The following is a 12,115-nucleotide window of genomic DNA, read 5'->3' as shown; positions in this document are numbered from 1 at the left end:
ATCTGCTGGAATCAAACCAGGGATGCTACAGTTATGCAGTACACTCTGGAACTGGTCACACAGCATGGTGTTTTACATTTACATTAATATGTTTCCACCAAAATCACCTGTTCATGGAAAACATACTTTGGTCAAAATTTCTCAGAGCTCTAATTATGCATACAAATTGAACTTCTAAATATTTAATGTTAAATTAAGATTAAGGTAATGACTTGTCAAAAATGGGCTTACACTCAGGGATTTTAACAGAAACCTAGAGATCTGTCCAGTATTTAAACATTAATGAATGAATGTTAAGTAGCCCTAATAGAAATATGATGAACCATAATGACAATATGCTTGGAATAAAAGATGATATACAGGCAAAAAGAGGCTGAACTAATTGCTCATCAACTGTCACCAGTATTAAATGCAAAACCTTTAAGGTGATAAATGCACTGTTTATTAAAATTAAGAAGTTGATAGTTTCATATACTAAAACTTTTCCATATATTCATTTACCAAGTTTTCTCTGTAAAACTTGGTTTCTAAAATGTTCAGCAAGAAAGTGACTTCTTTAATGTATTAATAATTCAGTGTCATGCTTTGTGAACATGGCATAGCAAGGATGGGATGTTTTTTTTTGCCATTTCAGATAATAAGTCCAGAGAATTTCTCAGAGTACAAAATCGGCACCATTTTCAGGTAGATGATTCCTCAGTGTTGAATTTCTTGGTTGAAGAGTCTAATCAGCCATATGGTGTCACTCAGGGGGTCCAAGTTTCTTTTGTTTTCTGGATGAAGCCTAAAGGCTGTATTTCTGTACATCTTCCTTTGCTAGCAAAGCATAGTGCTTTGAATACTGATTGTTTTGTTTTTTCACTTTTAAAACTTGGCAGGGTTGGACCTGAAAAAACAGACTCTTTCACCTGTTAGCAGCTGTTAAAGCAGTCTCTCAACCTATATTAATGGTTAGGGAGCATCAGTGCAGCTCTCTATAGTTGCTATTTTTTGCATTGTATTCATATGAATGTGCCTTCCACAGTGGGATGTTAATAGAAGGCTGATCAAAGGGAAACCCTAATAGCATTATACATTGTGTGTACTCCCTGAAGAGATACAGCATCCAGCTGAATAATTGGTGGAATATTAATCCAGATATATGCATATACTTTACATCTAGTTTATTTTGATGCAGAAACTTTATTTTCTCCAGTTAATTATATCACATGTTTTATATAGTCTGGCTGCACAATTAAAAAAATAACTGGGTAGATTATACCTGTAAGAAACGAAATAGAAGTGTTATGTTAAGAAAAGACAGAATTCATCCATTTTTAGAAGAACTGCTCAAAATCTATTGGGCATCAAATCTATTGTTAAACCACACCAGCTGTGACAACTCAGAACCGTCTGCACAGTCAAAACAGCCGAATTTAGACCAACTGACTGTAATAGTAGTTTACAAAACAACATCTGGCTGCTCATGTGTAAATTGGAACTTTGAAAGCCTTTGTATGAGAACGAGGTGTTTTTTGTGCTTTGAGCATTTACTATGCTGCTGGAGTTTTTGTGATGCTTCCTTTGGATGTTTTTATGCTTTGTGGGACCTGACATGAATTCAAACTGACCACTGCTGTGGTACTTTCGGCTCTCTTTTCAGAGAGCGAGTGTGTGATACTTAGAAGATAAGATTTGGGTGGAGCATCACAAAAAATACATTTCCATTCATGTGTTCATTTTTTTTCTCTTTTGTTATGTTTTCTCATCAACATGACATCCTTTCATGACATATCCACAATGTTTTGCTTATATTTCCCTTTGCTCAGGGAGTAAAGCCAGCCAGCTACAACAAGGTCATGGATCCTGAAATCAAGGAGATCATTGGAGAGTGCATCTGCCAAAAGAAAGAGGAACGGTGAGTGACTGTGCTCGGCGATGTCCAGCGTCCAGCCAACAGGGCCCACAAGGTGCCCTCTCGTCTTTCATGCCTTGTCTCACCTCCCCCGTTTCATTGCTGTGGCACTGACAGCTGGGCTCTCAGCAGCACTGCAGTTTCTATCTATCTGCGGGGTGTCTTTCAATTCTGTTACATAATTCGTTTGTGTACATCGGGGCAAATAACGTTTAATTAGTTTCTTGTGGCTTTTTTTGTTTGTTTATTTATTTATTTTTTAATGAATCATGATTAGGTTCAGTGATTGGTAATCTGGGAAGCACAAGTAATATGCGACCATGAATGGCTCTGTGTCACTGTTAACTTTACTGTATCTTGAACATCTTTCCACTGGAGTCAGAGCTTTTCTTTTTCTGCTCCCAGGTACACGATCAAAGATCTGTTGAATCACGCTTTTTTTGCCGAGGACACAGGTGTGAGGGTGGAGCTAGCTGAGGAGGATGATGGAAAAAAGTCCTCAATAGCTCTCAAACTGTGGGTGGAGGACCCCAAGAAGTTAAAAGGGAAATACAAGGAGAGTGGGGCCATTGAGTTTACATTTGACCTGGAGAAGGAGGTCCCTGAGGTTGTCGCACAAGAAATGGTGAGTAAATGGTTTTAGCTATACATTACAGAATTCTTTTCATACATGGAAATGTTAAATTTGAATGTTGAGTACTAGAAATGGTTTCTATTTCTTTGTCGTTTTATGTTTTTTTGACACCACACTTTTATGCTTTGCATTTCTTAGAGGCTTATTGTCTTCTAGTGTTTGGTTTTATATAGTGCAGATTGCTAAGATTGATAACTTCCAGGAATATATTACTATTTTTTTATTTTTGTTTACATAGTTTTCTCGAGTGAACGCAATCAGATAAGGTTTCCACAGGCCCAGCAATAAAAACAAGATCCAGAAAAAAATGGACAGTTCTCATTGTGGAGCTATGATTTTCATTACTCAAACTCTTGTTTTGTCACTTGTCTAACATTCTTTTACACCATAGAAAAAGTGCCCTAATAGGGGTATTGGAGAAAGTGTATTGGGTTATCTTCAGATAGGGAATGTAAACATTGTCATTGTAAACCTTTCTTCAGCCGAAGACAGGCTTTGAGAGGAAAATAAGGGTGGCACACAGTAAAACTGCAGATGTCATACCTTTAGCGAGAATAACGTGGAGAAAATTTCCTGATGAAACTTCCTTTGAAACAGTGCTGTACATAGCACAACATTTTTGTATTTGTTTGTACATCACATGTAAACACTGGAGCGAAAGACGGACGTTTTGATGTAACAGACCAGACAATTCTGTTGTGAAGAGTGAGCCAAGCAGCAGACAAAGGAAACGTTTCCCCACTGCTCTGATCCCCTTAAAATAGATTTTCTTTTCCTTCCTTTTCTTGCTCCTTCTTTTTGCCTCGTGCACTCCCCTTTTTATATGCACCCTCTCTTCCCTCACATGGCTCACTGCTAAAAATATCCTGAAAGTCATGCTCTTCCCTTTTCTCTGTCAGGTGGAGTCTGGCTTCTTCCATGAGAGCGATGCTAAGACCGTGGGAAAGTCGATCAGGGACCGTGTGGCACTGATCAAATGGAGACGAGAGCGCACAGTGTCTGCAGCGGCTGCAGAGAATCAGGGTGAAGGAGGACATAGCACCCAGATGACACCATCTCAGGGCATCTCTGCTGGGGTGCCACATGTAGGGCAGCCCCTTGTGCTGGAACCAGAAGAACCAGAGGCAGACCAGTACAACAGGCTGCATACCCTCACAGCCAGTGCCACCTCAGTAACATGTAAGAGATTCTGTTCTCATCCACCCCGAAGCACAAGCCTAAACTTTGACTTTTTTATGAGTGGATGATTTATGTGTCTCTGCAGCAGACAGCACACTTGACAGTGGCATGGGCTCCACAGTGTACTCGGACTCCCACAGCAGCCAGCACAGTGTCCTCTACCAGTCCCTGCTCGAGCCTATTACTATGGCAACACAGCAGGTCTGTATCAGGAGCTTACACACCCTGGTGGACCATGTGCATTCAGTTTTATTTAAAAACATAGACTATTTAGAACTAGCAAACACGCACTTGACCTTGAAACTGAACACACAAACACCCACACACATGCTTTATTCACACATTTAAGAGTTACCACGCATACACATTTCTTTACATGTGCATATAACGTGCCCATATATTTTTCATACAGTCATTTGTCTTTGTGAACAAGTTTGTTTGTCCTCACCACATCATCATATTCTTTTTGTTATGCCCTGTTTATTTTGAGTAACATATGTTTTGCTTTTGGGTTGTTCCTCAATCAGTGCCCGAGCAGTAGCCATTTTCTGACAGATCGACCCCAGTACTGCGAACGGGGTGAAGTGTGGGAGGCAACGCTGAGCCCAGAGCTCAGGGCTCGATTGGGAGCTGAAGGCCGGAGGGGAAGTGCCCCTGTTATTGACATTCAAAGGGCAAACCACATTGCTCGACTGCATGCCCTCATTCAGTCTAAGAGATCAGTCAGTCCCAACCCAACGGTACCAGAACAGTCAGAACTCAGCTCTGCTGAGCTGCACTCAGAGTCTTATGGAGGGTTTTCCCCACAGAGTGCTATGCCAGTAATAAAAGTCTCCCCCGTCTCTTCACCTACTGACCACCGCCGACTTAGTGATATCAACATCAGATCGCCATCAGAGACATTATCACTTCCTGTGCCAACTGAACGAAGGCACTCTGACCTTAGTAGTCTTCTGAGTCTGACCTCTCATCACAACCACCATATTGCGATGCACAGGGGCTCTGTGTGCCAGGCATGTATTTCTATGCTTCATTTGAGGTCACAAGATTGGAGGCACCACTGTCATTCTGTTGTCATGCCAACACACCAATGTCCATGTGACTTTAGACACCACCCATCACCTGGTGGAATGATGAGCACTCCTGGCTATGGACTGCTGAAGGCTTCAAGTGATTATTCCAATTTCTCACAGCTGCAGCAGTCCCTCTTTAATATAATCAGTCGCAAAGCAGCCCCTTGTCCCCCCACACCTGCCCAAGCCTCATCACTGTACTCTTCAGCTGCTCTCAGTCCAACCGGGAGTGATGGAGACTGCAGCCTAAAGAGTCATTTCCAGATTAGCAGTCTTGTTGGGGACCACGAACCTCTCCAGGAGTGTGAAGACAGATGCTGTGCCAGAGAGCAGCAAGTTACCAGGGCTGTAGGAGTGGTAGGTCACAAGAGCAAGTTGTTTTCGCGTCCTATGATGGGGCCAAAACCTGCTTAACACATTTTTCCAGCTTGTAGATGGTTCTGCATTATTCTGCATGGAGCTGGTCTGATTAACTGCCCACTGAGTCTTGCTGCCCTCATAGGCCTCTAGAGCTAACTGTCTTCTTAGAAATCATAAGCTTGCTGCTGATGGAGAACAATGGTGCAACCTCTAACATATTACATTTCCTTCCGATCAACCTTAACCAATGCCTTTAACTACTGATCCAGATTTTAACCTTTCCTTCTCTGCTTGACTGTCCAGATGCAACAGCTGTTGAGCTTGACACTGAAAGATATCCTCTAACCAAAGGGGAAGAGGCAACTGTCTGATTTACATCCTCTTTCTCTCCCACTTTTTCTCCCTTGTGCTCTCATTTTAGCTCACACCTGTCAAGACCTCCTCATTGTTAAAACGTATTTCATGAACTTATTTTTATCCCTCATCCTCTCATTATATTTTCACCCATCATGAATTAATGTAACTGGCACACGTATAAGCTTTTGTTAGATTTGATCATTGACTAGAAAATTCATTCCCAACAGATACTAACTTAAAAATATCTCCTTTGATCCTTAGGCCAGTTCTACAGGTTACCAGACCCAACAATCTGTCCAAGGTCTGTCCTCTTCCAGCTCCACAGTGCATGCACCACCACAGTACCTCGAGCCTGGACACAGCTATCCTGCTACTTTGTATGCTCCTCAGCCTTGTGCACCAACACCAGCTCCAGCCAGTCTATGTTCAGTCAACATCCAACATGCGACCAGTGCTGGTAGCTACTCACCGCCAAATGTGCAACAGGCTCAAGTTGCAGCAAGTATTGTACCATCAGCTGTGCCACAACATGTTGTACAAAGCTACCAAGCACCAGTTCAGCAACAGCAGCAAGTAACTGCAGCGAGCTCTTTGACTTTTCACTTACAAGTGCAGCAAACATCTCAGAACTCTGTGGCCCCACCTTTACAACAGGCTCAGTCTGCATCAGGATCAGTTCAGCAGCCAACTGCAGCAACCACTCTGCCAGCACAGCAGCCAACTGAAAATTGTCCTCGTGCATCTGCAGCCCCATCTATGGCACCCACAGTTCAGGGTCAACTAGTACAAGCTTCCAGCACACTGCAGCAGGCCCAAACCACAGTCAAATTGCCCCATCAGCAACATAGTCAAAACTCTGCCACACCAGCACTTTACAGTCAGCAAATATCCATTCAACCAGAGCACCAACAGTCTTTATCACAAAATGCACAGCAAAATGCTGGGAAGGCCTGTGTTCAGTCTCAACTCCAGCATGGCCAAGAAACTGTGTATGCCATGCACCAGCAAATGGCACAACATCCAACCCAACAATCACAAAGTCTTCACTGTTCGACACAGCAACAAGTGCACACTCCAAATGTCCAGCAGCACAGTCAAAAAACTATCCAAACAGCAGTTCCACAACAGAGTCAGGATGTATCGCAGTCTCAGCCCCAAACCACCGCAACTCAAGTTCTGCAGGTTCCAGCCAAACATCAGAGTTACTCAGCTGCAGGTCCACATGATGCTGCCTCTCAGAGCTATGCACATTCTGCACTTCAACAAACAGCTCCGGGTCAAAGTCAGTACCTGCCTGCCCAATCAGTCTGTCCACAGAATTACATAGCAGCTAACCAGGTACTGACTTCTCAGAGCATTTCAACCTCTTCTCAGCAAGGCCAGGCTGAACATACCACCCAACAGGTGAGTGTATAGTGTAGATGGTTACTGTATAGTAACTATATGAAGGTAACATATAGGGACGATCGTGGCTCAAGAGTTGGCAGTTCGTCTTGTAACTGGTTCGAGCCTCGGTCGTTGTGTCCTTGGGCAAGACACTTCACCCGTTGCCTACTGGTGGTGGTCAGAGGGCCCGGTGGCGCCAGTGCCCGGTAGCCTCACCTCTGTCAGTTTGCCCCAGGGCAGCTGTGGCTACAATGTAGCTTGCCATCACCAGTGTGTGAATGTGTGTGTGAATGACTGAATGTAGTGTAAAGCGCTTTGGGGTCCTTAGGGACTAAGTAAAGTAAGTTTTTTTTTCCTAATTGTATGCTACATTAATGGAGTGGCTCAAACAGTGAGCAGCTGCTGGTGGGATATCGATTATCAGGGAAAACATATGACGTGAAACTATGTTAAATAAATTGAAACTTCATGAGGGAAATAGTCAGATTACACTTTTGATCATAATTTAAAAAATCACATTCTAATTCATAACATTTTGCACCCAAAGGTTTGCTTGTTTCATCCTCTTGTTCTGCATCTTGTGGTCATTCAGTGCTATAACTGTGGAGCAGAAGGAGTGATTCAGCATTAAGTTGTCTCAACAGTGATGCTCTGTGTGGGAGAGACTTTAAATGATGAAAGAAGTTGACATTTTTATTTATTACAATGTAAATTTGATTCTCTTTATATTAAAATTTAAATCAAAAAGTTTTGATTGGGTCAAGAGGATTGGAAACATCTGTGTTTGTGGGCAGTAGGTGAATGAAGAAATGAAAAGGCCAACAAACAGGAGTTTCCTCAGACACCAGCCAACAGAGAGATAATGGAAACCATAATGAAACAATAACAGTTGTTTTCATCCCTGTATCAGTTAGCCTTCTAATGCTTGCTCTTGCTGTTTTGTGGTACAAATGTTCACTGAGGTGGAAGATTCAGACTGAATGCATTAATAGGGAGAGAATGGAAAATGTGAGCTATTCTAATCTGGGTCAATGGAAGGAAGTGTAGATTTTCAAAGTGAGGGATAAGTCTCATTAAAGTCCCTCTTTTTTGTCTCTTGTCGTTTTTGTTCTTTAGAATATCTCTGCTGGTCAGAGCATTTCACAGCTTGGACAGGGTGGACAGGGCCATGGGCAGAATGTCAGCCAGCCAGCTTCCAGTGGGCCAGCACAGGCACTCTCTGCTCAGCAGTCAGCTGCTCACCAACAGCAACTCCAGCCTCTGCAGATTTCTGCTTCACTGTCACCATCACACCAACCACAGGTATTGTTAGTCTGTTATCACTGCTAATCTTACCTCCATGATACTCTCTTTTTTATAGGCTTGAAGCAAGTTCTTTTGATGCATCATCCTGCATCCTGCACACAGGAGACTTTTTTTTCTAGATTATTTGACTTTTTAATGTTTCTTCCTTTTTTTCCTTTTTCTTTTAGTTTCCTTCACAGTATCCCACAGTCCAGGTGATGGCAGCTGTGACTGATTCTGAATCTTCCTTCCCTCACTCTTGCACTGCTCCTCCCCCTTCTCCCTCAACTTCTCTTAATCACATCTTCCTTTCTCCTGGGCATACTGTCCCTGCGACTCCCTCTGTCTCTCCCATTTCTCCTCTGCACATTGAAAACACATTAGTTTCACCCATCTCAGTATCCCTCATACCGTCCCCGTCACATGCACTGAGTAAGATAGAGCCCACATCCCCACAACCACAACACACTGCTAGATCTGAGGTTTCTCATGCATCGCCTGCATTTATATCAGCCCTAACCACCCACCCCACACACACACACACTGCCCGGTGCCAGAACACACACCCTTCCACAATTGGCAGCAGTCAGCCACTAATACAGGTAATTATGACCACTGCAGTGGAGCACAGATGTTTACCAAGAAGGTGTGAACTGGAATTTGAGCATTTGTGTGTGTTTGTTAAAGGTGGTTTTTACTCAAGGGGATGAAACCTAAGATTGTGATTGTCTTGGGTTGTTTTTACATATTCTTTGAGTCAAAAATATACTTTTTTGGAGTAGGTATGGTGAACATAATAAACGTTTATGTTTTTCACATAATTTAATCAAATATTGCATATAAAACAATGCTAAAATCTAGATATGTAGTTCATACATGGATTATGTGAAAGAAACTCTGTCGCCGAATAATTATGTGTCTTCTTGTTTGTATGTCATTGTAGGCTCCTCAGCAGTCCCAGGTTAGCCATCCCGAGCCTGTTCCCTGTGCTCAGTCAGTCCAGCCATCTCAGCTCAAACAAGCTGCAGTCTTTTCTTCACATGTGCAGAACGGGGCAGAACTGGGAACAGCCTCTGCGGCTGCCCAGCTGGACAGTGTGAGCCCATGCCAGCTCCCCCCACAGGCCCAGCCCCAGAGTCAGGTTCAAAGCCAAATTCCTGTGCTGCAGTCTGCAGACTCCCAGAGAGCATCATCTGGGTCTGCCAGTTCCTGTTGGACTCAGCAGAAACAACTGAGTAATGTCACAGGAGCTGCAGGTCAGGGTTCAACAGAGATTAACATGGAGGTATGGACTCATTTACATTTACTTGAACACTTCAAGTTCTCACTAATTATTTCTCCCTGTTAGTTTGGTTAACAGCAATACTGGCATAGTGCCGTGAGGCATCCCTGTGCGTCTTTTCAAAACATAAAATAGAAAGTAAAGGATTTCATATTCACCGTTCTCTTCTTGTTTAACGCTGACTTTTGTTGTCATTAGGACCAAGCTGCAGAGAAACACACAGGAGGACAGAGCTATGACAGGTACTAGCTTATTTCTTCTCAGCCATATTTGCTAGTTGCAGGTTCTCAACAATGTGTATTTTGCACATGTGCAATTGTGCCCGGCCTCCTGCACCTTCAGGGTAGGTGGTACACCTCTCACTGTTGTTGTACAGAATCTCTACCAAAAGAGCAGTTTAACAAGAAAAATTAAGAATGATGATGAAAAATGATGCCTGGCAAGAATCTGCACAGGTTGGCAACATTGCATCTGTTTTGTTTTCAATTTAATGCAGCATAAACAATTTTTCATGAGGTATAGATAACTGACCTGATAAGTATAAATAATGGAACAACTAGCAACTATTTTTTTGTCTTAAAGTTGTCATTTACTACTACTTCTTATTTTATTTGTTGTCCTGTAAACCTTGTTGACCACCCTAACTTTGTGTGTAGATGGAGTGCAACATCGTGTTTGGTCAACACTGCCAGTTGACCAGGAGACAGATAAACATATCTGAACACTCATGTCACTCTTGCTGGTCATAGTGACATGAATGAAAGCATTTTAATAGTACTTGCATAACAGATATCATGTATCAGACATTTTAAATCCTGCAGGCATTCCATAGCTGTGATGAACTTCACAAAACCTTTTCACCGAGCTTTAAAAACACAAGAGGAGGTAAAGACCAGTACAGTATTCTCAATACAAGATTTCAGTTGTAAACAGAAGGCTCTGTGGTAATAGAGCTCTTGTATTTTCAGATTTAAGTAGGTTATTCATGATTGTGTATCACACATCTTATCAACTGAATCTGTCTTTGTCAGCCCCCCTACATTTGTGTGGACATACTGGTTAGACAGGTTTGGACAGGTTTGTGCATACTTGTTGTTTTGAAGTTTGTTATGTGTTGAGTACTAGAGTAAAAAGAAGTGCCGGGTATTCGTTTTTTATTGATTAATAGTGGTTTTAGTGAATATGGATTTGTATAACTGCCTGTCTTTCCCCAAACCAGTGTCAACTCCGATGCCACATCAGGAAAGGAGATGAGTGATGGTTATGAAGGGACACATGGAGGTAGATGTGATGGGAAAGTCCGCAAACACCACCGCAGGTCCTCACGCACTCGTTCTCGGCAAGAAAAGCTCAGCAGACCAAAGCTTAGCATGCTGAATGTGGGTAACCAAAAGAAAGACTTTTCCTTAAGCTCTTCTCAAAAAACTGTAACATAAGGCAATAATTTTTTTGCATTTGCTCCTGTTGCAGGTGTGTAACACTGGGGATAAAATGGTCGAGTGTCAGCTGGAGACTCATAACCATAAAATGGTCACTTTCAAATTTGACCTGGATGGAGATGCACCAGAAGAGATTGCTACATACATGGTATGTTGGAGGTGAAGGCGAAGTCAGCTGAGTTAATGCAAAGGGCTTTTGAAGTGTTTTGCAAGCTGTTCATGGACTGTTTGCTGTTCTCACCTGCAATGCAGCAAAAAATCTGTTGTTTTGTCTCTTTCCCTTTTCCTAGGTCATTCATATTGGGCATATTTACAGATGGATAGATATGGGAACAGATGCATAAGCAGTACATTAACATAATGCCTACTAATTTATAATGTAAAAAAATAGTAGAAGGTGAATATCTACTTGTGAATGCTACGGTAGCAAAAATACTTCAAAATGTAAAAGCAAAATGAAATAGTCGTTGTAGTCATTGAATTTTCTTATATCATACAATAATAATACACTGCAGATAATATTTGATCTTGGCATAAAATGACATTAGGTTAATGTATCAGAAGGCTATAAATTATTTTTTTTGTTTCTCATGTTTGCCTTCTGCATGTACTTTTACGTCTCTTGTTCCCAGCACAGTCATAAACACTTTACTTTAAGCATTGCTTGTTAAGCTAAAACCTTTAATGTTGCACTGTGTTTTTGTTTTGTTTTTTTCAGGTGGAGAACGATTTTATTCTACCTTTAGAAAAAGAGGTCTTCATTGAGCAGCTGAAGGACATCGTAGACAAGGCTGAGGACATGCTGAGTGAGGACACTGAGGGTGAGAGGAACTCCGACCAGGGAGGCAGCCCCAAACAGAGTGAAGGACCTGGCACACTGGGAACAGAGGTGAGAAACGCACTGTTGACAGTTAATAGATGAAATGGTGCAATCTGTCTACGAGTGCCTCCGCCTCAGATGTATCATCCAGGCAGCACTCTCAAGATGACTTTGCACTGCTGCCAAAAATACCAGCCTTGCTGATGCTACATTTTGATCTAACTGAATTTATTCTGAGGTTCAGCTTTTTTGGCTCTTTGGGGGAAGCCTTTTAAATGTACATTAGACTGATGCACATGCTTTAGCACTGGTTGGTAATCTTTCTTTTCCTTTAAAGGCTTCATCTCCCAGCACCCCACAGCTAGTGTACCAACAAAATGGTAAGACTTTTTACCAGCCAGCATCCC

The 12,115-nt window shown here is 42.2% G+C and overlaps 1 protein-coding gene across 3 annotated transcripts in view; it reads left to right on the top strand.

The window, feature by feature from the left end:
- The window catches only part of LOC102798545 (serine/threonine-protein kinase WNK2), a 41,636-nt gene that overhangs the window by 13,934 nt on the left and 15,587 nt on the right, over positions 1–12,115 (top strand). Inside the window, exons 6-19 of one of the 3 annotated variants that reach the window (XM_006796440.3) lie at positions 1,809–1,897; positions 2,300–2,519; positions 3,428–3,707; positions 3,793–3,908; positions 4,235–5,137; positions 5,759–6,901; positions 8,000–8,185; positions 8,356–8,382; positions 9,111–9,452; positions 9,648–9,691; positions 10,669–10,828; positions 10,920–11,036; positions 11,607–11,777; positions 12,046–12,088. In XM_006796440.3, the coding sequence (XP_006796503.1) occupies positions 1,809–1,897; positions 2,300–2,519; positions 3,428–3,707; positions 3,793–3,908; positions 4,235–5,137; positions 5,759–6,901; positions 8,000–8,185; positions 8,356–8,382; positions 9,111–9,452; positions 9,648–9,691; positions 10,669–10,828; positions 10,920–11,036; positions 11,607–11,777; positions 12,046–12,088 (3,841 nt within the window). Of the gene's footprint in view, positions 1–1,808; positions 1,898–2,299; positions 2,520–3,427; positions 3,708–3,792; positions 3,909–4,234; positions 5,138–5,758; positions 6,902–7,999; positions 8,186–8,355; positions 8,770–9,110; positions 9,453–9,647; positions 9,692–10,668; positions 10,829–10,919; positions 11,037–11,606; positions 11,778–12,045; positions 12,089–12,115 lie in introns of all 3 variants that reach the window. The other 2 variants (XM_035910141.2, XM_087833753.1) reach the window with 2 other exon arrangements.

This window comes from Neolamprologus brichardi, chromosome 20, assembly GCF_056152115.1.
Source record: "Neolamprologus brichardi isolate AB-2024 chromosome 20, ASM5615211v1, whole genome shotgun sequence".
Taxonomy (NCBI): domain Eukaryota; kingdom Metazoa; phylum Chordata; class Actinopteri; order Cichliformes; family Cichlidae; genus Neolamprologus; species Neolamprologus brichardi.
This window is presented reverse-complemented; position numbering and strand designations above follow the sequence as displayed.